This window comes from Myotis myotis, unplaced genomic scaffold (assembly GCF_014108235.1).
Source record: "Myotis myotis isolate mMyoMyo1 unplaced genomic scaffold, mMyoMyo1.p scaffold_m19_p_19, whole genome shotgun sequence".
NCBI classification, from domain to species: Eukaryota; Metazoa; Chordata; class Mammalia; order Chiroptera; family Vespertilionidae; genus Myotis; species Myotis myotis.
The window spans coordinates 39,667,793-39,690,725 of record NW_023416323.1 but is presented as its reverse complement, the minus strand read 5'-3'; the positions used below and the strand labels follow the sequence as shown (position 1 = coordinate 39,690,725).

General features: G+C 42.7%; 2 protein-coding genes and 1 non-coding gene across 13 annotated transcripts in view; 1 reads left to right on the top strand and 2 right to left on the bottom strand.

The window, feature by feature from the left end:
- The window catches only part of LOC118674331 (AKT interacting protein), a 39,692-nt gene that overhangs the window by 3,419 nt on the left and 13,340 nt on the right, over positions 1 to 22,933 (bottom strand). For 5 of the 9 annotated variants that reach the window (XM_036345979.1, XM_036345980.1, XM_036345981.1 and 2 more), the window contains 6 exons: positions 20,865 to 20,929; positions 20,688 to 20,788; positions 20,186 to 20,274; positions 20,016 to 20,114; positions 19,821 to 19,928; positions 18,975 to 19,035 (listed from right to left, as the gene is read on the bottom strand). In XM_036345979.1, coding sequence (XP_036201872.1) covers positions 18,975 to 19,035; positions 19,821 to 19,928; positions 20,016 to 20,114; positions 20,186 to 20,274; positions 20,688 to 20,788; positions 20,865 to 20,929 — 523 coding nt within the window. Of the gene's footprint in view, positions 1 to 5,000; positions 5,139 to 11,544; positions 11,667 to 18,029; positions 18,835 to 18,974; positions 19,036 to 19,820; positions 19,929 to 20,015; positions 20,115 to 20,185; positions 20,275 to 20,687; positions 20,789 to 20,864; positions 20,930 to 22,933 lie in introns of those variants that run through there. The other 4 variants (XR_004973621.1, XM_036345984.1, XM_036345982.1 and 1 more) reach the window with 4 other exon arrangements.
- RBL2 (RB transcriptional corepressor like 2) overlaps positions 1 to 22,933 on the top strand; it is a 54,322-nt gene that overhangs the window by 19,360 nt on the left and 12,029 nt on the right. For all 3 annotated transcript variants that reach the window (XM_036345973.1, XM_036345974.1, XM_036345975.1), the window contains 12 exons: positions 515 to 618; positions 3,879 to 4,016; positions 4,849 to 5,013; positions 5,471 to 5,582; positions 6,339 to 6,608; positions 6,807 to 7,084; positions 7,170 to 7,346; positions 8,012 to 8,083; positions 9,151 to 9,256; positions 9,822 to 10,027; positions 10,599 to 10,763; positions 16,546 to 16,717. In XM_036345973.1, coding sequence (XP_036201866.1) covers positions 515 to 618; positions 3,879 to 4,016; positions 4,849 to 5,013; positions 5,471 to 5,582; positions 6,339 to 6,608; positions 6,807 to 7,084; positions 7,170 to 7,346; positions 8,012 to 8,083; positions 9,151 to 9,256; positions 9,822 to 10,027; positions 10,599 to 10,763; positions 16,546 to 16,716 — 1,964 coding nt within the window. In that variant the 3' untranslated portion in view covers position 16,717. The remainder of the gene's footprint in view (positions 1 to 514; positions 619 to 3,878; positions 4,017 to 4,848; positions 5,014 to 5,470; positions 5,583 to 6,338; positions 6,609 to 6,806; positions 7,085 to 7,169; positions 7,347 to 8,011; positions 8,084 to 9,150; positions 9,257 to 9,821; positions 10,028 to 10,598; positions 10,764 to 16,545; positions 16,718 to 22,933) is intronic.
- LOC118674934 lies at positions 21,994 to 22,152 on the bottom strand. Its single transcript, XR_004973773.1, has one exon.

The following is a 22,933-nucleotide window of genomic DNA, read 5'->3' as shown; positions in this document are numbered from 1 at the left end:
TCTGGTACTTTTTCATTTGGAAAATTTTCGTTTTCATTTGTAGACTGGATATTAAATATAGAAATATTGTGATTCTTCAGAATTTTAAAAATAAGAACAGAAGACATAGCTGTTTTCAAGCCCAGATCTGTGCTAGGTGTTTTTGAGGTCTTCAATTAAAACCAAGTATGAGTGGAATAGTAACCAACTATATGCCTCCCCGCATAGAGCTGCTCTGCTCAAACCTCCCAGCAGAATAAAAATGATATGAATCTTCATGGAATGCCATCAGAGCTGGACTCATTAAATACCATACTCATTAAATTCCAGTTATTTATGTGAAAATTTCATTTCACGATTTTAGAAAAATTTAAGTGTTACCATGAAAAAAATTAAGGAATCTTAGGGATGATTGAAATAGCAACTGTAGGAAGTGTATGGGTTTTTTAATTTTATATTGTGGGCAGGGGATGGGATGGCCCTCATTTTTCACGTTTCTTTCCATGTGATTGTTGTGTTTTTTTTATTTATGCAGAAATTGCCAGCAGACACTTTCGTTTTGCAGAGATGCTTTACTATAAAGTATTAGAAACCATTATTGAGCAGGAACAAAAGAGACTGGGAGACATGGATTTATCTGTGAGTAAATATCCAATGTATTGAATCAGAACAGTAAAATGTGCTTTCCTGTCAGCCCTAGCCACCAAAAGAAGAAAACACACCGTTATTGAACAAGAGAAATGATATGTGGCTTTGAAGGAATAACATTGGCACCTAAGGAAACTGGCTATTATGAATAATGGTTCTGAGTTCTTTTCTTTTTTTAAAATATATTATTGATTTCAGAGAGGAAGGGGGAGGGAGAGAGAGATAGAAACATCAATGATGAGAGAGAATCATTGATTGTCTGCCTTCTGCACGCCCCCTACTAGGGATCGAGACTGCAACCTGGGCCTGTGCCCTTTACCAGAATGGAACCTGGAACCCTTCAGTCCACAGGCCAACACTGTATCCACTGAGCCACACCAGCTATGGCTGGTTCTGAATTCTTTCACCTGCAGCCCCCATTCAGTGCCTTGCTGCAGCAGGCCATGTATTACAACTTTCAACTTCTGTGGGTAGTAAAAGTAGTTAAAGGTTAAAACACTCAGACTTAATCTTAACTGAGTTTTTAAATAACATGGGTTTTTTTGTTTGTTTGTTTTTTTAAATATATTGATTTTTTACAGAGAGGAAGGGAGAGAGATAGAGAGTTAGAAACATCGATGAGAGAAACATCGACCAGCTGCCTCCTGCACATCCCCCACTGGGGATATGCCCGCAACCCAGGCACATGCCCCCGACCGGAATCGAACCCGGGACCTTTCAGTCCGCAGGCCGACGCTCTATCCACTGAGCCAAACCGGTCTCGGCAACATGGGGTTTTTTATGAAGCCTTCTTTGTATAGCAAGAATAAATTGAGTATTGACTCAGTAGGACTTTTAATAAATATTCAGCCATTTCTCTTGGCTAAGGTAATTCTTTTTTATTGATTTTAGAGAGGAAGGGAGAGGGATAGAGAGAAATGTCAATGAGAGAGAAAAATCACATCAATCAGTTGCCTCCTGCACGCCCCCTCCTGGGGATCAAGCCTGCAACCTGGGCTTGTGCCTGACAGGGAATAGAATCAGGGACCTCTTGGTTCAGCCGTGGGCAAACTACGGCCCGCGGGCCGGATCCGGCCTGTTTGAAATGAATAAAACTATTGAAAAAAAAGACCGTACCCTTTTATGTAATGATGTTTACTTTGAATTTATATGAGTTCACACAAACACTCCATCCATGCTTTTGTTCCGGCCCTCCGGTCCCGTTTAAGAACCCATTGTGGCCCTCGAGTCAAAAAGTTTGCCCACCCCTGTCTTGGTTCATGGGCCACACAGGTAGGGTTAGCTGAAGTAATTCTTTTTCCTAGATTTTACTAATAAAAAAAATGTAAATTGATTTTAAACAAGTGATATTTACTTTCAATTGTATCAAAAAAAGTTTTAACTAATTTTTTAAATAACATTTTAAAGAAAATTACAAAATTGACCTATAATTGTTCTAATTCTTTGTACCTAGTTCCTTTTTTATATATAAAAATATGGTGGGCCCTGGCCAGTTTGGCTCAGTGGATGAGCGTCGGCCTGCGGACTGAAGGGTCCCAGGTTCGATTCCAGTCAAGGGCATGTACCTTGGTTGCAGGCACATCCCCAGTAGGGGGTGTGCAGGAGGCAGCTGATCGATGTTTCTCTCTCATCCATGTTTCTTTTTTTTTTTTTTTTTTTTTTTTTTTAAATATATTTTATTGATTTTTTACAGAGAGGAAGGGAGAGAGATAGAGAGTTAGAAACATCGATTAGAGAGAAACATCGATCAGCTGCCTCCTGCACATCTCCTACTGGGGATATGCCCGCAACCCAGGTACATGCCCTTGACCGGAATCGAACCTGGGACCTTTCAGTCCGCAGGCCGACGCTCTGTCCACTGAGCCAAACCGGTTTTGGCTCATCCATGTTTCTGACTCTCTATTCCCTCTCCCTTCCTCTCTATAAAAAAAAATCAATAAAATATATTTAAAAAAATATGGTGGTAGGAATTTAAAAGACTGTTTTATGACAAATTTTTAAACTTTGAAACACATACAGAAGAATTACAGTAGTTTAGCGGTTGATAGTAGATACCTGTATACTCACCTAAGGAACGTATTTTTCAAAAATTTTTTATTGTAGTAAAAAATACATAAAATATGCTATCTTAGCATTTTTCAGTGTGCAGTTCACTGGCATTAACTATTCACAATGTTGTGCATCCCCCCCAACACTAGCCATCTTCACAATTTTTTATCATCCCAAACTGATAGTTTATACCTATAAATAATGACTTCCCACTCCTCCTTTTAGCCCCTGGTAACTTCTGTTCTTCTTTCTCTGTGCATTTACCTATTTTAGGTGCCTTAGATAGTCATACAATATTTGTTCTTTTGTGTCTGGCCTATGTTACTCATCATTATGTTTTCAAGGTTTATCCATGTTGTAGCATGTGTCAGAATCTTATTCCTTTTTAATGATGACTAATATTGTATGCATATACACCACATATATTTGTATATTACATTTTGTTTACTATTAACCTGTTGATGGACATTGAGTTGTTTCCACCTTTTGGCTATTATGAATAATGCTGTTATAAACATTGGTGTACAAGCATTTATTTGAGTCTCTGCTTTCAATTCTTTTTGGTATATACTCTGAGTATAAATTATATCAGATATCTGATTTACAAATATTTGCCCCCATTCTTTGGGTTGTCTTTTCAACATCCTTGGTGTTTTTTGATACACAAAGGTTTTAATTTTAATGAAGTCTAATTTACCTATTTTTTGCTCTTGTTGGCTATGCTTTTTGTGTCTATATAACTTTTTAGTTTTAAAAAATATATAATTTTAGGAAATAAATAAGCAAAGAAAAAGTACATGTGAAAATCATCTGTGATTATATCACCCTGAATAAGCATGTTGACCATCTAGCCAAGTCACCTGTCCTCCTTCCAGCCATTTTTTCATGACAGTGGCCTCTGACTGTAATGCTAGTGTGTAACATCTTTCCAGATCATTAGTCTTCTAAGCATCAGAGTGTATGTATATTTTAATTAGGGATGTAATTTTTTGTATTAGCTATATTTCATGATACATAAGATTTTTGAAAGTTGCTAAAAAATGGACTTATTTATAAAGTTAAAAGTTTTGTAAGAAAAGAAGCACATACTACTCACTAATTCAGAGAATAAGACTTTTTGGTATTTTTATTTAACTTGACTGGGTATAAAATGTCTTGTTAGAGTAGACTAATGTTTCTGCATGTTAATAACTGTTTTACAGGGCATTCTGGAACAAGATGCATTCCACAGATCACTCTTGGCCTGCTGCCTCGAGGTTGTCACTTTTTCTTATAAGCCTCCTGGGAATTTTCCATTCATTACCGAGATATTTGATGTGCCACTTTATCACTTTTATAAGGTATTTTTAAAGATCTGATAATAATGAGAAAATTATAGATGAGACCAACTTCCTATTGTTAGCCATCTAGTTCATTTTAATATCTAAGTACATTTATTTTTAATTACATTTATTAATAATTTCTACTGTATTTGGGGAGCAGAGAAGAAATAGAGTCCTAAGAACTATATAAATTCTTTTACTGTACAATAAAGACCTATGCTTAGCAAGTTTCATTTTATTCCTTACATTTCATAAAGGCTTTTAAGATACTTTCATTTTATGAGCTTAAGGTTTTAAAAAAAATAGCAAACCTATCACTCGCTTATCTTACAGAGCAATCTTTTTTATGGAATTTAAATAATATTGAATGTGTCTTTCAGAAACCAAAATCCTCTTTGACGTGATTATAGAGGCACAGAGGAAGGGCATTGACCAGTTGTTTCCTTCTTGATATTAACTGAGTGTATGAATTTATTTAATTCAGCTACAGCAGTCAAAATGTTTTTATAGTGGCAGAGATTGAATGTTTAGAGTTTTTAAATACAAAATTTAAAGAGTAATGTTTCACTCTCAATAGATAAGACATTCTTTCATTTAAATGTTGAAATACAGCACTATGAAAAGATTTTACATAACTCATAAATGCAATTTAAATATTAATTATTTATAAAGGCAGAAGGGAAGAGCCGCTGTTTCAAAATAGTACTATTCTTTAAACTTACAATTTTTTATAAATTGTCTGTTATATCTATAAATATGTAAAAAAAAGTTACCCTTTTTTTATACATATATATTTTTTTATTATATTATTTTTTTTAATTATTAAACCAGGGCCTTTTCTTCACTTCAGGTGATAGAAGTATTCATCCGGGCAGAAGATGGCCTTTGCAGAGAGGTGGTGAAACACCTCAATCAGATTGAAGAACAGATCTTGGATCATCTGGCCTGGAAGCCAGAGTCTCCGCTCTGGGACAGGATTAGAGAGAACGACAACCGAGTCCCCACCTGTGAAGAGGTTTGTGAGAGACCGTAACGTCTTTCCATAAGGAAAGTACAGCAGTATCTGGTCTGCTCACCGCCTTCTTCCCAGGGCACAGTTACACTTCAGTCTTCCTTGTGCTGAGTGAGCGGGTACAGCACCTGCATCAAATAGGAGACAAGAAGCAGAATGACTGTGCGCTTGCCCCAGGTTTTCAGTGACAGGGGAAGAATTCAGTGTTCTGCCGTGATCTCTTAGTCAAGTTTCTCTACCTTAGATGCTTGATATCTAATTCTCCACATCAGTAAGGACTGCTAATTCATATTTAATATCTAGTTACCAGGTTTTGAAATGTTTAAGCCTGCCAGTGGAAAAGACAGCTGATAGATGGAATAAGCGATGAGCCAAGACAGTTTAATTTTACCTTAGGTGATGATTGTATTTTTAATAAAGCTTTTTGGATAATGGCATTCTGTGTGAACATTCTCTGTAGGTCATGCCGCCGCAGAACCTGGAAAGAGCAGATGACATGTGTATGGCTGGCACCCCTTTGACTCCCAGAAGAGTGAGTGAAGTTCGTGCCGAGACTGGAGGGCTTGGAAGAAGTAAGTTTAAATACTAAGGCACATAGTGGGGTCTAATATCTGGGGATTTGACTTCCGTCTAAACCTTTAAGTGAAGTTCATAGGGCATATACAGGGTGTCCCCAAAAAAGTGTGATAGCTGATTCTATTACATTTTGAAAATGAACAGTATTTTAATAAACACCGCCTTTATAATTATTCTACATGTGTAGACATTTTTTTGGGACACACTGTATTTCTCAATAAAGTTGTTTTAAAAAATTAAACTAAGCTTAATTGAATAAAAAACGTGCATGTCCATTCTTTCAGAAGGACATTACTGAGTTTTAGTAATTTTCTGTATTTGGAGAAAGATGAAGATTCATAAAACGGGGGGAAAATGCTCCCAGATGGGGATATCAAATCCATCAGGTCCCCTTATCAAGTAGTGGGTTTATGTCAAAATCACATTTTACATAAGCATCAGGTAGAAATTGAATATGGTTAAAAATATCGTGGAAAAATAGAACAATTCTTTAATTGCCCCTCGCTCATCATGGCCCTGAAGTAGTGGAGGGCAAAGCCTCATTTGATTTAGCAGAAGGTGAAGTGAAGAAGGGAGTCCTGAGAGACAAATAGAGAAAAATTTTGCTCATAATAGTGTTCAGTGGAATTATTACTATGATGTGACTCCTGTAATTTTTGTTGGCTTTTAAATTAGTCTTTGTGCACTAATAACAGCTTGGATGAGTCCTCTCCTTCTCCCTGAGTGAAGTGGTTTGATTTTTTTGGCTCTAGGCATCACCTCTCCAACCACATTATATGAGAGGTACAGCTCCCCAACCGCCAGCTCCACCCGAAGACGGCTCTTCGTCGAGAACGACAGCCCCTCTGACAGAGGAGCACCCGGGCGCGGGCCCCCACAGCCCCTGGTCAGTGCTGTCCCCGTGCAGAATGTGCCTGGGGAGGCGGTTCCTGTCACACCAGTTCCTGGACAGACTTTGGTCACCATGGCAACAGCCACAGTCACAGCCAACAATGGACAAACTGTGACCATTCCTGTACAAGGTAAGGCAGGCTGAGTTGGATATCGAGTTCTTTCTCTGTGGCATTCATTGGAAAGTTACCTGAGATTCGGCTGGAATGATGACGCAACAAGCATTTAGAGGGGAGAGGGTTAGGAGGGGGAGGAATTGGAAACGCTGCCTGGGGAACCTTGTATTATCAGCATTTCCTTTGTGCTTTTTTCTTTGTAACAAACGACAGGTATTGCCAATGAAAATGGAGGGATAACTTTCTTCCCGGTCCAAGTCAATGTTGGGGGGCAGGCATCAGCCGTGACGGGCTCCATGCAGCCCCTCAGTGCCCAGGCCCTGGCTGGGAACTTGAGCTCTCAACAGGTGACAGGAACCAGCTTGCAAGTGCCGGGGCAGGTGGCCATTCAGCAGCTCTCCCCAGGGGCACAGCAGAAGCAAGGCCCCCCCTTACCCAGCGGCAGCGGCAGGCCCAGGAAGACCAGCTCTTTATCGCTGTTCTTTAGAAAGGTAACTTTTCATGTCTTCTCACTGGTCATGAGTTTGGGGAATGTGTTAGATAAACAGGTTCTGAGATGGTTTTTTTATCTACCAGGTTTACCACTTAGCAGGTGTCCGCCTTCGGGATCTTTGTGCTAAGCTGGATATTTCAGATGAGCTAAGGAAAAAAATCTGGACCTGCTTTGAATTCTCCATAGTTCAGTGTCCTGAACTTATGATGGACAGACACCTGGACCAGTTGTTAATGTGTGCCATTTATGTGATGGCAAAGGTGAGTACTTCGGACTATAAAAGGAAAAAGATAATTCCCTACTCTCAGGAAAAAAAAAATTCTTTATCCTCACCTGAGGATTTTTTCCATTGATTTTTTTTGAGAGAGGAAGGGATAGAGACACAGACACATCAATTGGTTGTCTCCCATACTCACCCAGACTGGGGCTGGGTATCGAACCCACGACATTTGGTACATGGGCTGGTGCTCTAACCACTGTACACATTGGCCCAGACATCTGTGATTATATATTCATTTCTTTTAATTTTTGAAAGATCACTGTTGGATACTGGAATCTTTAGATTTTTTTACTTTGAGCAATTTTAATACGTTGTTTGACTGCCTCTTTGCCTGCATAGTTTCTGAGTAGAAGTTGTCTATTATTTTACTGGGATTCTGTAGTAAGTGAAATGCCGTTTTCTCGCTCTCGTGAAATGTTATGCCAGGTCTTGGATTAGGTACCATTTACCACCTCTAATGTTGCTGAATTTTAAGTTTTCTTTCATAGATATTTCTTCACTTGTGTGCCTTAGGACCATTTGCAGATTTTAAGTGACTAATTTTAATAGAATTTTCACCAGTTTCACTGTGGAGCAAGTGTATAGTGCTCACAGTATGTTGCTGGAAGTCCATCGCTCTCACAAAATACTCTCATTCTTTTCCAGGTCACAAAAGAGGACAAGTCCTTCCAGAACATTATGCGTTGTTACAGGACTCAGCCACAGGCCCGGAGCCAGGTGACTTACTCCTCTTGGGGTTGAAAGTAAAGCTTCACGTCTTTGAGAAACACAAAAAGTCAACCCGAGTTGTTTCTGTAGCCTCTTCCCCAGCCTTTACTTTAAAGGAAGTCTTTAGTTTCATCAGCAGTTCTCAACCTGTGGGTCGCGACCCCTTTGGGGGTCGAACGACCCTTTCACAGGGGTCGCCTAAGACCATCCTGCATTTCAGATATTTACATTACGATTCATAACAGTAGCAACGTTACAGTTATGAAGTAGCAACGAAAATAATTTTATGGTTGGGTTACAACATGAAGAACTGTATTTAAAGGGCCAGAAGGTTGAGAACCACTGGTTTAAGTTTTCTTCTCTCCTAAAGGCAATGACATGAAATAACAGACGCCTTAATTTAGCTAATCACAGGAAAGATGTAAACTAGAAGGTTGTTTGGTTTCTGTGCCACCTATCAGTCTGATTTAGGAAATATGGTACATTTAACCAAGACAACATCTAATGAAGATTTAAGACTCATTTTACCTGTAATATTATTCATCTGCCTTAAAGGGGCAGGCATGCGTGACATCTGTGGTTGGCTTAGAACAGCCGTGGGCAAACTACGGCCCGCGGGCCGGATCTGGCCCGTTTGAAATAAATAAAACTAAAAAAAAAAAGACCGTACCCTTTTATGTAATGATGTTTACTTTGAATTTATATTAGTTCACACCAACACTCCATCCATGCTTTTGTTCCGGCCCTCCGGTCCAGTTTAAGAACCCATTGTGGCCCTCGAGTCAAAAAGTTTGCCCACCCCTGGCTTAGAATGCCTTGGCTTTATGGTTGGGGCCTATCCTGCTCTGTCGCATTGTAGGCTGTACTTGGAATTTCAAGCAGCAGGCCCTGGTGTCCCCCTGGATCTGTTACATAACAGACATATGACCTTGGCTGCATTGATTAACTTCCCCTGAGGAGGAGAACTATTATTTCACAGGATTGTTGTGAGAATTAAATCACATGTCAAGGCCATGTGATCTAGGCTGTATTCCATAAATTGTCATTTCTGTCCCCTTCTCATGGTCTCCCTAAAGGTGTATAGAAGTGTTTTGATAAAAGGGAGAAGGAAAAGAAGAAATTCTGGCAGCAGTGAAAGCAGAAGCCATCAGAATTCTCCAACAGAACTAAACAAAGACAGAAGTAAGTGGGATCTTTGTGAACGCGTACAAAATAAAATTTGGGCCTAGAAGATTAAACAATTCCTAAAAGAAATTACTTCTAAGGAAACTAAGAATAAACTATATTATTGGGAAAGGATTTGTTGGAAGAAGAAATGATTCTGAATTTAGTGGCAAAGTTGTTTGTCCTTTATCCCATAGTTTTGAGGCACATCATGCAAAACATTTTTCTCCAGGGGACTCGGGCAGGAATTTGCTGGCCTGCGTTTCAGGGAAGTCTGGCATGCCAGCCGAAACCGTGCTGTGGAAATGCCCTCCCTAATTGTTTGCACCCCTTACTGCAGGGGCAGGTTCTGGAGACTTGGTGAAACTTACCAGTGATACCGTCTCCTTGTGCCCTACATTTTTGGCCTGGGGGGAATGTTAGTACTTATGTCTTACCTGCCTGCGCTTTGCTCCCTGGTAAAAGCATTAATGCCCATTTGCTGCCATTATACAAGTAGAGCGGGTAGCTGTTTGTTTTTAAAAGCAAATGCAGTGGGATAAAGGCAGTCTCTCTGTTTAACCCCTTGCTCTACCTGCCACAGCCAGTAGAGACTCCAGTCCTGTCATGAGGTCCAGCAGCACCTTGCCTGTCCCACAGCCCAGCAGCGCCCCTCCTACACCCACCCGCCTCACAGGCGCCAACAGTGACCTGGAGGAGGAGGAGAGGGGAGACCTCATCCAGTTCTACAACAATGTCTACGTCAAACAAATTAAAACGTTTGCCCTGAAGTACTCACAGGCCAACATGGTAGGTTTGACGGGGATTATTTCATACTTTTTCACTTTGGAGGGGTGAGGAATCACTTCTGTGTGAGCAGTTCCACATGTAAGCCGGTTTCATTAATGATCCTCTTGTTAAGTAAAGGGGAGAGAGTCTAACAGAAAAGTGTGACTCACAGTTTATAGTGTTGTGTCGCGTTAACAAGAGGAGAAGGTGCTTGGATTCCCTATGGGGGGCAGCAATACTGAGAATGCATGGGCTCCCGGCCTCCAGAACTCGGCAGCTGTGGCAGCCGTGCTAGTTAGCTTTCCCCAGGCCTCTCGTTTCCTCCTCTAAGAAATGGGCATGAGTGTCCCCAGCTGGCAAGGTCGGTGTGGGATTGAATGACATAATGCACTCAAAGTGCTTAAAACAGGGACTGGCACAAGCAAGCCCTTACATGGTTGCTGTTTGTATGCTTTGCTTTAGGTTTATTAGTTGGTGTCATTCATAAACCTAATGGTTTATTATCTTTTCACTCTTACAACAAAAATAACCACTTTCAAAACGACCTGGTGAGAAACTGTGCTTAGCTGAGAAATGCTTTTTTTCCCCACAGACGGAGGCCCCTCCGCTGTCTCCCTACCCATTTGTAAGAGCAGGCTCCCCGCGCCGCGTGCAGCTGTCTCAGAACCATCCCGTCTACATTTCCCCGCATAAACACGAAATCGTGCTTTCTCCTCGAGAAAAGATTTTCTACTACTTCAGCAACAGTCCTTCCAAGGTGAGCCTGGCCCCTCTCGGCTTCTCCCGCCCACAACCTGCTTAGGAGTCTAGAAACGGTGGATGGGAGCTTCCAGGGAAAAGTGGCCAGTTAGGTCCCAGTGGAGCGAAAACCAGGGGTTTCGGGGGGAGAATTTCAGAGTTGGAAATCAAGTTAAGGGACTTGGATTTATTTTCATTCTTTCCTTTTCCTGTTTGTGCATTTTTAACATTCTACTGTAAATCTGGGATTTTGTGGTTTTTATTCCATCTGTAAAATTTTTAAATTCCAAATTTTTTTCGGAAAAGAAAATCGGTTTCTCTAAACTGATGACCGAGTACCTGTTTCTGCGACAGGCAGTGTCTGTCCCCTGGCTCTGTCTTTGGCGGGGGATGGACATTCTGCACAGCGCGGTGCTGGCCACGTAGCCTGGACTTGTGAGCCGCCTCGGCCTCAGTCTGAGGCGGGGACGGGGAGGGAAGCTTGCGTCAGGCTGGTGGTCAAAGTCAGCAGGTGGCCGAGTGTGCAAGGAAAGGGGCTCAAGGAAGCAGCAGCCGCTGGGAATCATGCTGGGGTGAGGAGTGTGGCTGGTCCCAAAGGCCTGATGTGACATTGTATTTACAGATTGCACTCTCACAAATGTAAACATGATGAGAAATGGCAGATGGGGGAGGGCCTGTTAGAGAGTGAAGGAAACTGAACAGACATGACAGCCACACGCAGTAGGTCCTACATGGGAAACTTGGCTGTAAAGCTCATTTTTGTGGGGAAACGTGATGTGGACTTTAATGTTGATATTTACCTTAAAGTTTCTGTTAAATTTCTTTGGTTTTGATGGTGGTACTGGGTTATGTAGGAGAATATGCTTGAGGTAGTCAGAGATGCCCTGTTCCAGTGTCAGTAACTTACTTTCACATGGTTCAACTATAAGATTATAGAGAGGACAAATGAGGTGTTAATCGGTAATGGGTACTCAGTGTACTATTCTTCCAACTTTTCTGTAAGATTGAAATCTTTAAAAATAGAAAGGAAAATAAGTAAAAAAAATGTTCAAAAATATAATGGAAAAACTTCTATAAATAGCAGCAAAGTATCACATAGCTTAGAATAAATGTATCAAATTATTTAACTTGAATGAGCGGTTTTAAAAAATTGGAATTACACTAATGTTTCTGAATAGGAAGACCACATATGAAAAAGATTTATAATTTCCTCAAACCATTTCATAGGTTTAATCTATGCCAATAATATTCACAGTGCAATTATGTACTGTGAACAAAAATGGCAATAGCCCCTAAAAACAACTGGAGTTCGATGAAATGATTCTGGCATTTCCTCTATTAGATTTTCCTCTTATAACTATAACCATATTAATCCAGTTGGAATTTAAGAGTTAAATGGGGGGGAAATCAGAATACTCATTTCAAAAGAAGGGCTAAAAAATGGAAGGACGTATGGAAAAATAGCAATTAAATGTAAATGGTCTAAGAATACCAATTAAAAGGCAGAATTGTAACACTGGGTGAAAAAGCAAGACCCAACTATTTATTGTTTATGTGTAACACACTTTAAAGACACAGCTAGTTTAAAGGATTATAACCCCAAACTCCCATTAACTAATAAATAAAATGTAGATCCATACGATGGAATATTACTCCAATAAAAAAGTACTGACACAGGCACAACATTGGTGGACCTTGAACACATCCAGCTCAGGGAAGAAGCCAGTCCCAAGAGGATACACATGCATGATCCCTTTATATGGAATGTCCAGAGGGCAGACTCACTGAAGCAGAAGTAGATTAGTGAGTGCTGACTGCTGGGGAAGTGGAAGGCACAGAGTTTCTAAGCTGACGAAAGAGTGATGATTGCACAACTCCAGAGACATACTAAAAGCCATGGGTTTGTACACTTCAAGTAGATGAATTATATGGTATGTGAGTTATATCTCTATAAAGCTCTGTTTTTAAAAAAGTAAAAGGATAGAAAAAGTTATACTCTATTGACACTTATCAAAAGAAAGCTTGGATTGCTATATTAATATCTGAAAAGCAAAAAATATTACCAGTGCTAAGAAGGTCATTTCCTAATGATAAGGACATACAATCCTAAATAGAAAAAAAAGAACAAGTAGAGAAAAATCAGTAAGGATATTCAGGATTCATTAATGTTGTTGACTAACTGGTGTTTACAGAACATTCCAGTGGCACCAAGTACACATGGGACATTTACCAAGATAGAACACATTCTGGATCACAAAACAAGTCTCAATAAATTGTAAAGGATTCAGATAATGTATTTTCTCTAGAAAATCCCCAAATTTTTGGAAACTAAATTGTGTATTTCTGAATCAACATATCTAAATTTGTGAAATGCATAAAAACAGTGCTAAGAGGAAAAACTATAGTTCTAAATACCTATATAGGAAGAAAAAAGGTCTCAAGTTAGTGACTAAGCAACTTGAGAAAGAGCAGGAATCAATGAAATAAACAACTGAAAGTAGAGAAAATACAAGCCATTTAAAGTTAAAGGTTTTGGTTTTCTTGAGAAGATAAAAAAGATACATCTCTGTATAGACTAAGTAAGAAGGATAAAAAAACAACTTTGTGCCAATAAATGTGATAATACAGATGAAATGAACTAACTCCTTGAAAGACAAACTTCTAAAACAGTAAAAAGGAAGTAGTTTTAATAGCCCTATCCAACATTCATTCATGATAAAACTCTCAGGGGACTTCCTCAACCTGATAAAGAAGATATATATATATTTGAAATTATCTCCAACCTCATACTTGATGGTAAAGACTGGATGCCTTCCCTCTGAGATCAGGAAGAAGGCAAGGATCTCTGCTCTTACCACTCCTATTCAACATTGTAACTGTAGGTCCTGTCAGACACAATAAGGCAAAATAGAGAAGACGCACATGATGGAAAAGGAAGAAAACTGTCTCTGTTCACAACATAGTTTTCTACACGGAAAATTCATAATCTACAAAAAGTTACTGGAACTAAAGATTAGGCAAGTTCCATAATTAACATACAAAAATCAAATAAACGTATTTCTATATACCAGCAATGAGTAAGGAGAAGTAAAAGAATTTTAAACACTATACACAGCATTAAAAACTTAACACTTACAGTCAAGTCTGATAAAAGATGTGCAAGATTCGTATCCTGAAAACCACAGAATCTTGGTGAGAGAAGTTAAAGATTGAGAAAATGGAGAGATATATATCATGTCCAGGAACTGGAAACATCAAGATCTGTTTTCTCCCACTTGATCTACAAATTCAACCTCAATTCGTGTCAAAATCCTGGCAGAATTATTTATATAAGTTAAACTGGTTCCAAAACTTACATGAAAATGGAAAGGGACTAGAATAATTAAAACAATTTTGGAAAAATGAAACACACAAGCTGTCTGATTTCAAGACTCACTATAAAGCCACAGTAGTCAAAACGGTGTGGTACTGGTGAAAGTAGAGTGACAGAGCAATAGAACAATCCAGAAACAGGCCGCACGTTCAGGTGGGGCGCGTGTAGGTTACAGTGGTGAGTATGCAGTTTATGCTTATTATTTATTGTATTATTTTCTATATGACCAATTGTAAACCTCTTTTGCCCCACCGTGTAAAAGGCCAACTAATTTTCAACAAAGGTGCAAAAGCAATTCAGTGGAGAAAGGATAGCCTTTTCAGTAGTTGGTGCTGAAACAATTGGATACCTGTATTCAAAAATAGTAAAGTTGCACCCAGACACTGTATCATATACAAAAAATTAACTCAAAATGAACCACAGACCTAAACTATGAAACTTAAAAGTTAAACCATAGAAGCAAATCTTTGTGAACATGGGTTTAGATACAGCATCAATAGCACAATCTATAAAAGACTGACACATTAGATGATCAAAATTAAATAGACAAGCCACAGACTGGAAGAAAATTTTACAGATCTCATAGCTGATAAAGGATTTGTACCTACAGTATGTAAAGGATTATCAAAACTCAAAAGGAAAACCAGATTTAAAAATGGGCAAAAGATTTTAACACTTCACCTATTATCTGCCTATGAAAATGACTAAAATCTTAATCACAGCAAACGCTGGCAGTGATGTAGAGCGACTGGAACTTATATTGCTGGTCAGAATACAGAATGGTATAGCAGAGACGTTCTATCTGGAAAGTAGAGTTAAACATACCTTTACCATATAGCCAGTAAGCCTCACTCCTAGGGATTTACCCATGTGGAATGAGAACTTAGGTTCATGCAAAACATGCTCATGAACGCTTATGACTTTATTCCTGTTTACCAGACAGTAGCAAACCACCCCCGTGTCCTCCAGCTGGTTAATGGGTAAACAGGCCCGGGTAGTAGGCTCAGCCCTGATAACGCTTAGCAACGAAAATGAACCTCAAGGGCATTAATGCTTAAGTGGAAGTCACTCATTCATCAGGCCACTTCCTGTCTTGATTCCATGTCTAGGACACTGTAGGGACAGAACATCAGTGACTGCCTTGGGGTGGGGTAGCTGGGACTACGAGGGAATTTCCTAGAGTGAAGGAACTGTTTTCTATCTTTACCGTGGTGATTACATGACTGTGTATTTGTTAAACGTGTAGAACTGTACACTTACCAGGGTAAATTTTAAGTTAAGGATCCAGAGTTGTGACTTTCAATCCTGCTTGTCCATGATCACCAACTGGAAGGTGCCAGAAAAAACTGTAGCACAGAATTGGGAGTTTCTCCAATAATAGAAAGCAATATTAGACTGTTGGTCGGAGAAATATTTGTCATCATGACTTACTAGGTGATAACTGAGATCAAGGATGATTATTACCAAGTGGTATCAAGTGAGATGACTGGTCATGAGGGACACCGGTGGGTCAGGGCAGGTGCAGCTTGTTGAACAGTCAGCATGGTAGCATTGCTTACAGCACCGAACAGCTGGGAGGAGTAACATGTCCAGAGGGGGTTAAACCACGCCACATACCGGAGAGTACTGCATGCAGTGCTGTGATCCACACAGACACGGAAGGCCTAAGCACGTTTCCTCTAGGAAGTGCATGTGAACATATATGCTCATGTGCTTCCCAACAGGAAACAAGGGCAAGGAGGCAGCACATGAAAAAACCCTTTAACCAAACACGACCAGAAAAGAGTGGGGTACACTGGCTTTGGGGCTTTGGAGGAACTGCTCGCTGAAGGCGCTGAGAACCAATCTGGTCTCCAGCACCAGGCAGTGTTTCCTCAGGAGGCGTTCCTCGCAGAGAATTTGCCCAACTGTTCTCAATCTTCCAAGGATAACAAGTAACTATGACATTCCAGATCATACCCATAGGTTACTTACAAAGGATGCTTTAGGGAATTAAGGCTTACTTCTCTTGTGAAATTCCTGTTGAAAATGGCTGCTAGACTTAAAAAAAATCGGCATAATACAATGCAAAATCATGCTATTTTTTAAAGGAGGAGAATGGGGATGTATGTAATTGATTACGTTACTAGCAATGTCATGATCTATAACTACCGTAGAAATCACAATGTGTCAGCTCTTGCATTTTGGAAAAGTGTCCCTGCACTCCATCTGCGGAGCTCATTAAGCCCTCCTCCTCCGCCCAGTCATCGGCTCAGCCAGCAGAGAGGTTGACATGGGGAGGCTGGGTAGCTCAGTAGTTCTTTTCTCCATGGAGATGTTCAAACTCCTCAAGGTAAACCACTTAACTCACTTGAGGTTCTTTGCCTTAACAGCGCATTGTGTGTATTCGGGTTTTCAAGTTTTTCTATCTGTTTTTCCCTCGCTCTAGAGACTAAGAGAAATTAACAGTATGATACGGACAGGAGAAACTCCAACCAAAAAGAGAGGGATTCTTTTGGAAGATGGAAGTGAATCGCCTGCCAAACGAATTTGCCCAGAAAATCATACCGCCTTAATACGCCGTCTCCAAGATGTAGCTAATGACCGAGGTTCCCACTGAGGTTAGTCTGTTGTGTTGAAACCCCTTTCACAAACTGTTTCACAGCATCATTTAATGCATGCTAGATTGCGGGGCTCTTTTCCTTACTCTTTCCAATACCCTTATTTTTACTCATCCCACCTGCCTTTTTCCTACCACTCAGTGCTTGCCGTCAAGGCTGCTTAGAAACCAGTCTGGGATTTGTTAACTCTCTGGCAAAGCTCTTACAGGTATTGTAGAGAACAAAGCATGTGAAACGCGTGCGGTCTCTGCTGACCCTCCAGCAGAGGGTGTTTCAGTCCATTCCTACCTGTTTGTGGTCTGCTCTGGCGCTCCTGAAAAGCAACACAAAAACTAGGTATCCTGTCCTAAAACACTTGGTAGGAGTGTGAGAATTTTGCATTTTTGAAACTTAACAAGGGAGAGGGCCCAAGCTCAGATGGCCGGCGTCTCCCGGTCCCTGTGTGTATCCTTCCCTCCTATAGGTGTGGTGCAGCGTGGCAGGTGCTTGCGTGTTTGGTGTGTGGTGTGCGTGAGTTGTGTAATAAGTGGCACTTTTGGGCTGTAAAAAGCATGATTTCGTAATCCAGGTTTTGCTGTATATTGTGATGGCACTTTCTACAATGTGAACTTTATTAAGTACAAAACTGCTAGGCTAAACTCTCAACGCCCTCTTTCATGCTTTTGTACGTTTTTAGAACTGTTAAAGCCCCAGTAGCCACCTTTGGGGCACGTATTTTAAATTTCCCAGGTCCCCCCCCCTCCCCCCCCCATTAATAGGGATCGGCTGGCTAAGTGAAGATTTTTAAATCAAGTTGAATTAAGGAAATTAATATGAAAAATTATGGCCACTTCCTTTAGGAGGTAGTTTTCCAAAAGACGTGTCTACTAAGGTGATACATTTTAAACTATCTTTTGGTATGTTCCTGGCAGTTTAAAAAAAGAGTTTAGGTTTTCATGGAGTACTTAGTACCAGTCATACAAATTAGAAAAGGTTATTTAACAGCTATTGAAGTATCTATATATAACTTTATTAATCAGTATTGTTCCAGCAGTTTTTAAGTTGACTGAATAATATTAGGGAGAAAATTCAATTGTAAATTGAATCAGTATAAACAAAGTTACTAGGTAACTTCATATTGCTCTGAAAGAAATACGGAACTTTAATTACACTGTTCAGTTAGAATAGTGTTCTGCAAAAATATTTATAAAACCTCTCCAGATACTTACTGCTACTGTAATTTTATATGAAAATAAGTGTATTTTTCAATAAAGCATTTATAAATTAATCTTTGTTCAGTTATACTGAGAAAAGGGTATTTAGTTTCCTGCATAAATGACAAAGAACCATCATTTATTGGTTTATTTTGTCTCTACAAAACACATTAGTCATTCATCACTTAAATATTTGACTTCATTAGAAACTGTTCTAACACTTTTTCTCCCTCCTGCCATAAAAATACAGTAAGTAATTTGCTTTAAAAAAAACAAAAACTATGAACCAGTGTTCTGGCCTCCTCACTCCCCTAACATGCACCTGGTAGTGATTCGTAAATCAGTAAGACAGTGGGCTGAAGACTGAGTCAGGTGGTCTCCTGCTGAAAGTGCTAGTACGCTAAAGAACCTGCTTTCTCTACACCTTTCCTCTCCACTTCCTAACGTATGTACAACTGAGACACCGATTTAAAAATCATTACGTAGTGCTAAACTCTGTCTACTCTAGTAGTTCCAAATGAATGCCACTTACCTTTAGCATTATATTCAGAAAAATACTTAAGCCTCAAGGTCCCCAATAATCTGGAGTACTGAACTAGATAACCACCCTAAAGACACTTCTGACAGAAGTAATAACGCGTTACTTAGAGAGAGGTTTCCAGAACTTGCTGTAAGAACCTAGCGCATACGGACACCACTGACGCCAGTCCTCGTTCGCACAGTTTACTCGCAGCAGCCCTGGCCGCCGTCAGCCTGGCCGCGGCCTGCGTCCGCAGGAAAGTGCCTGGTGCACCCGTCACCCCAGTCCCGCTCCTAGGCGGTTCCCGTTTTCTCTTCTTTACTGAAGGGCTGTACGGAGCCGGGCTTTACCCAGGACAGGCCGGCCACGGGAACACTTTTATTGTGCTGTTCTTCAGGCTTCTTCTAGGCACAATCAAAACAGACACCAGAAAGCGACTGGTGAGATGCCAGCACTGCAAACCCGTCTCCCCACAGGTGTCTGTGCAGAATGAGCTTAGAAAGGGGTCAGCAAGTGGCCATCTCGGAGACGGCCAGCTACTCACCTTCTGAGTCAGCATCTTCTCTCTGGCTTCGTCGTGTATAGCAGGGTTCCATGGAGAAAAGCTTAAGGAAGAGAAAAAGATTTAAAAACTGCTTGGCTTACTAAATCTGCGGAACATCTGTTTTTTAATACTTAAGCCAGTTCCATAACAAAACCTAATAAGGATTTAAAGAAAAGCCTTTAATCAGTTGTCAACGTGTAAGTTTTAGGCGTTATCTAAATTATTTTCTCACATGATAACCATGCTTTACAGAGTACTTTCCCTGGGTTAGCTCATTTAAGCCTCGAAACAACCCCTGAGGTACTATTATTGAGGCACCGGAAAAGCAAGTAATTGTTCCAGTCACAAAGCTAACCACTGCAGAGCCCAAGCCTTTACCCACTGCGTACGCTGCCTCCCCAGCACCAGTGTGCGGAGCGCTAAACCACCCATCCTTCAGGTCTGTTCTCCCCACTCGGCCCCAAGGTCACGTGTCACAGAGTCCAGCACCCACTGTCCCACTCTAGTCACTCTCCCCTACGCAGCTTCCCGCCCTCTCCACATCTGACCGTAGACGGGCTGTGGCTGTTTCAGAGGGGCTCCTGCTGACAGACACTTGAAACAGCACATGACAGGTCCTCAGGAACCCAGTCACTAAATAGCTCACCACTGGCACAACGTGCCTGTCGATGGAAAGCCTTGTGTTTAAGGAGCCGAAGGGGTGTCTGAAATCTGTTACAAGTAATCAGGGTTGTCAGTGAACAGGTGATGAATCTTCCCTGTCACTCCCCATTTTAGTGTAAGTCCCCCTGGACCATGGCAGCACGGGGCTGCAGGGTGCGGTCTGTCTAGGTAGGAACCACTTACCTGATGGCATAGGGGTCTTCTATTTTAGGCTGGTCAAACAGGCGGGCCGTGCACAGCTTCACACTGTCAACCACTTTACTTTTAAACAGATGCACATCTTTCTCATACCTGTGTTAAAAGTGTAAGTCAGAAAGTTACCCACGCACTCTCCGTGGCTGCATTCTCAGACGTAGCTGAAATAAAGCAGTGACCTACAGGACCGCAGCCTCGGGGTGCAGGGGGCTCGCTGTGTCGATCTTGTAGAACACTCTCCTCGCGTACATCAGCACCTGCCAGATGTGGTTGTGGTTCCGCCTAAGGGAGACAGGCGCATGACTGAGGCGTCCTACTGACTCCGTCACTAAAGGAAACACGTAGTCACTCACCTCCACTTGGCAAATGCTCTCTTCACATCCAGTTCACCTGAGGAGGGGTCCACTAGCGGGTGGAAGACGGGGATATCAAACACCAAGCGCTATATGGGGGGAGACGTAGCTTTCAGTGGGGGCCATGGAGGCAATAGGCTCACAGACGGTGGTAGGAAGAGTGTCTGGACAAGGCAGTTGTGCCAGAAGCTGCACTTAACTCCTCTCCCCGCTGTCCTTCGCCATGAAGTTTTGCAGGGAGGGGTGCTCTACCCAGCACCGCGGCCCCGAGTGCGGTCAGCCTCGGCGTGGCTGCGAGAGCACAGGCGCAGCTCCAGGTGGAGGCTGACGTGGCAGAGGACACAGCGAGGCACAGGCCCGCCCCCCAGAGCCCGAGGAGCAGACAGACACCTTAGGAACCATCATCAAAGTGGCTGGTCAGGAAAGGAACCCAGACACCTTCAGCGCCCTGTGGGCCTCCTCATTGGCCAGTGCACGGAGCCAGGCTGTAGCTCCCACTTACTGGACAGTCGCCGTCCGGGTAGTTATCAGGGATGTACACTGTGAACTTAAATACTCCATCTTGGTACAGTCCATGCCGAATGAAGATCACTCCAAACCACACTGCAGGAGAAGCAAGCGCGGTTTAGGCCGAGGGTCAGAGGACCAAACGTGCTGCCGCGGTAGAGAACGTGCTTACCTAGCGCTGAGCGGTAAGACGGCTGCACGTAGACTCCCGGCAGCTTCTGCTTCACCAGCAAGGTGCTACAACAGAGCAGAGCAGGGCCGGACGGAGGTCAGTGACCGACCAGCCACCCACGGTCCTGTTCTGGGAGAAACAGTCCCTCCAGGGGCAGCTGAGGCCCTAACCCGCCAGGCCCAGTCATCCCAGCCCCGCACCTGGCCCCGGCAGCTGCCCCCTATTGGCTTCCACCAAGAGCCCAGATAAAGAAATTCAAGCCAAACACAGGGACACACTAAGAATCAAGTTTTCCTCCCAGAAACCCACCTCCCCGAACATCATCCCAGAAACTGAGCTGGAGGTAGATGAGAGGACCGGTCAAGGTGCTGCTTCTGTGGCTGCACAGCAGAGCTCCCCACACACATCCCAAAGCCACTGAACCAGCGCGAGGACATGAAGAATAAGGTCCCATGCCAGTGCCCTCACGGAGGTGATGCCCTCGGTGTGACCCCGTCCCTGGGCAGAGGGCCAACTGTAGGTTTGTCCGCAGTGTGCTTCTGCTCTCAACTGACCCGCGGCGCAGGCACACCCTCTGGGACCAGGGTGGGAAGCGGTGGGTGCCCAGACAGGGCAGACACGGGCTGCTCGGGCTCTTTGGGACCTCGTCCCACCCCAGCCATGCCAGGCTGTTCCTTGCAACGGAGCCATGAGCCCCAAAATGAGCTATGAGCCCAAACAAGTCCGGCTGTGAGCTGTAAGTGTGAAGTAGCACAGTGGACCTTCGCTGATAGTTTTTATTACCTATTTGCCTAACTTGAAGGCAATCACTCCTTTTAAGTCACCACCACTGAGCGCGCCCACAGCAGCGTGGCTGACAGATGCAGCTACCGCAGTACAGTTTGCCAGAGGGCCGTTGTGTGTGCTGCGCAGACGGAGGGCTCAGTGCCACAATGGAAGCCTGTCCAGGCACTGCCAGCCTCCAGCACAAGGCCCCTTCCACAGCCTGCGGGGCCCCTGCCCCCACATCACTCGGCCCTCAGACAGCGGCTCAGCCCCTCTGCCCTTACAACGCTGGCGCTGGGACAGAGGGCTCAGGGGTGCCTTTAAAATAACTGCATGTACAAAGGAATTTTATTGTCTCTTTTCCAGGTGTGCCACCGATTTATAACTCGGTGTCGTACACACTGGGCTTAGAGACTCGGGGCTCTGCTTTACTATGGCACTTGTTCAACCTAGTTATCTATCGGCACCAAGCGCACGCCTGCGACACAAGGCTAGGACACAGGCGGCTCAGTATCAAGTGCTGTGTGCAAAGGAATTGCTAAATAATTGAAACTAAGAATTGTCCACACTTTTGCCCCTGGGACAGATTATTTCATCAAGTGCCACCTGCTCTCAGTCACTGGCAGCCCCGAGGTATCCAGGCGCTGCGCCATCACCTCCTCGCACCCGCGCACGTGCAACCGCAGTCCAGCCTTGGTTTCTGCGACCAGTCAGCCCACACCTTTATGACGTCCCTGTGTCGCCTCCTTCAGCTTTGGGAGGTCACAGGAGAAGTCAGATCCCTTTCTAGTGACAGGCCTTCTCTGGACTGACAGTTCCAGTTCCTTTATTACTGCCTCCCAGGGCCTGGCTTCCCACCTCCGCCTACTGGGACCGCCTTCTCAGGGGTCGGGGGCCTCTCACAAGGTGACCCCCAGAACGTAGCACAAAGCCTCCAGCGGAGCCTGCCCCGGGGAAGGCTGGATGGCCACCCTCCCACTGTCCCATCCTCCATGACCTCTCGGGAGGTGAATGCCTCACTTCCTGGGAAGGAAGACAAAATTAAGTCCCTGACCTGCTATCCGTACTTACTAAAGCTTCCTTTCTCCCACTTCGTGCTCTCCAAACAGGCGAGGAAATCAAAGCACACATTTGCCTTCAAATCCTATTTACCCAAGATCTGAATGAGAGCCATTACATTTGCGCAAACATATGACAGTCCTTAGGCCTTGGTTAGAAAGCCTATACTGCCTGCCATAGCCTCCCTCTCTGTAAATATCAAGGCTGACACTGCAGAGGTGTGAGTGTGAGCTCTGAGATTAAAT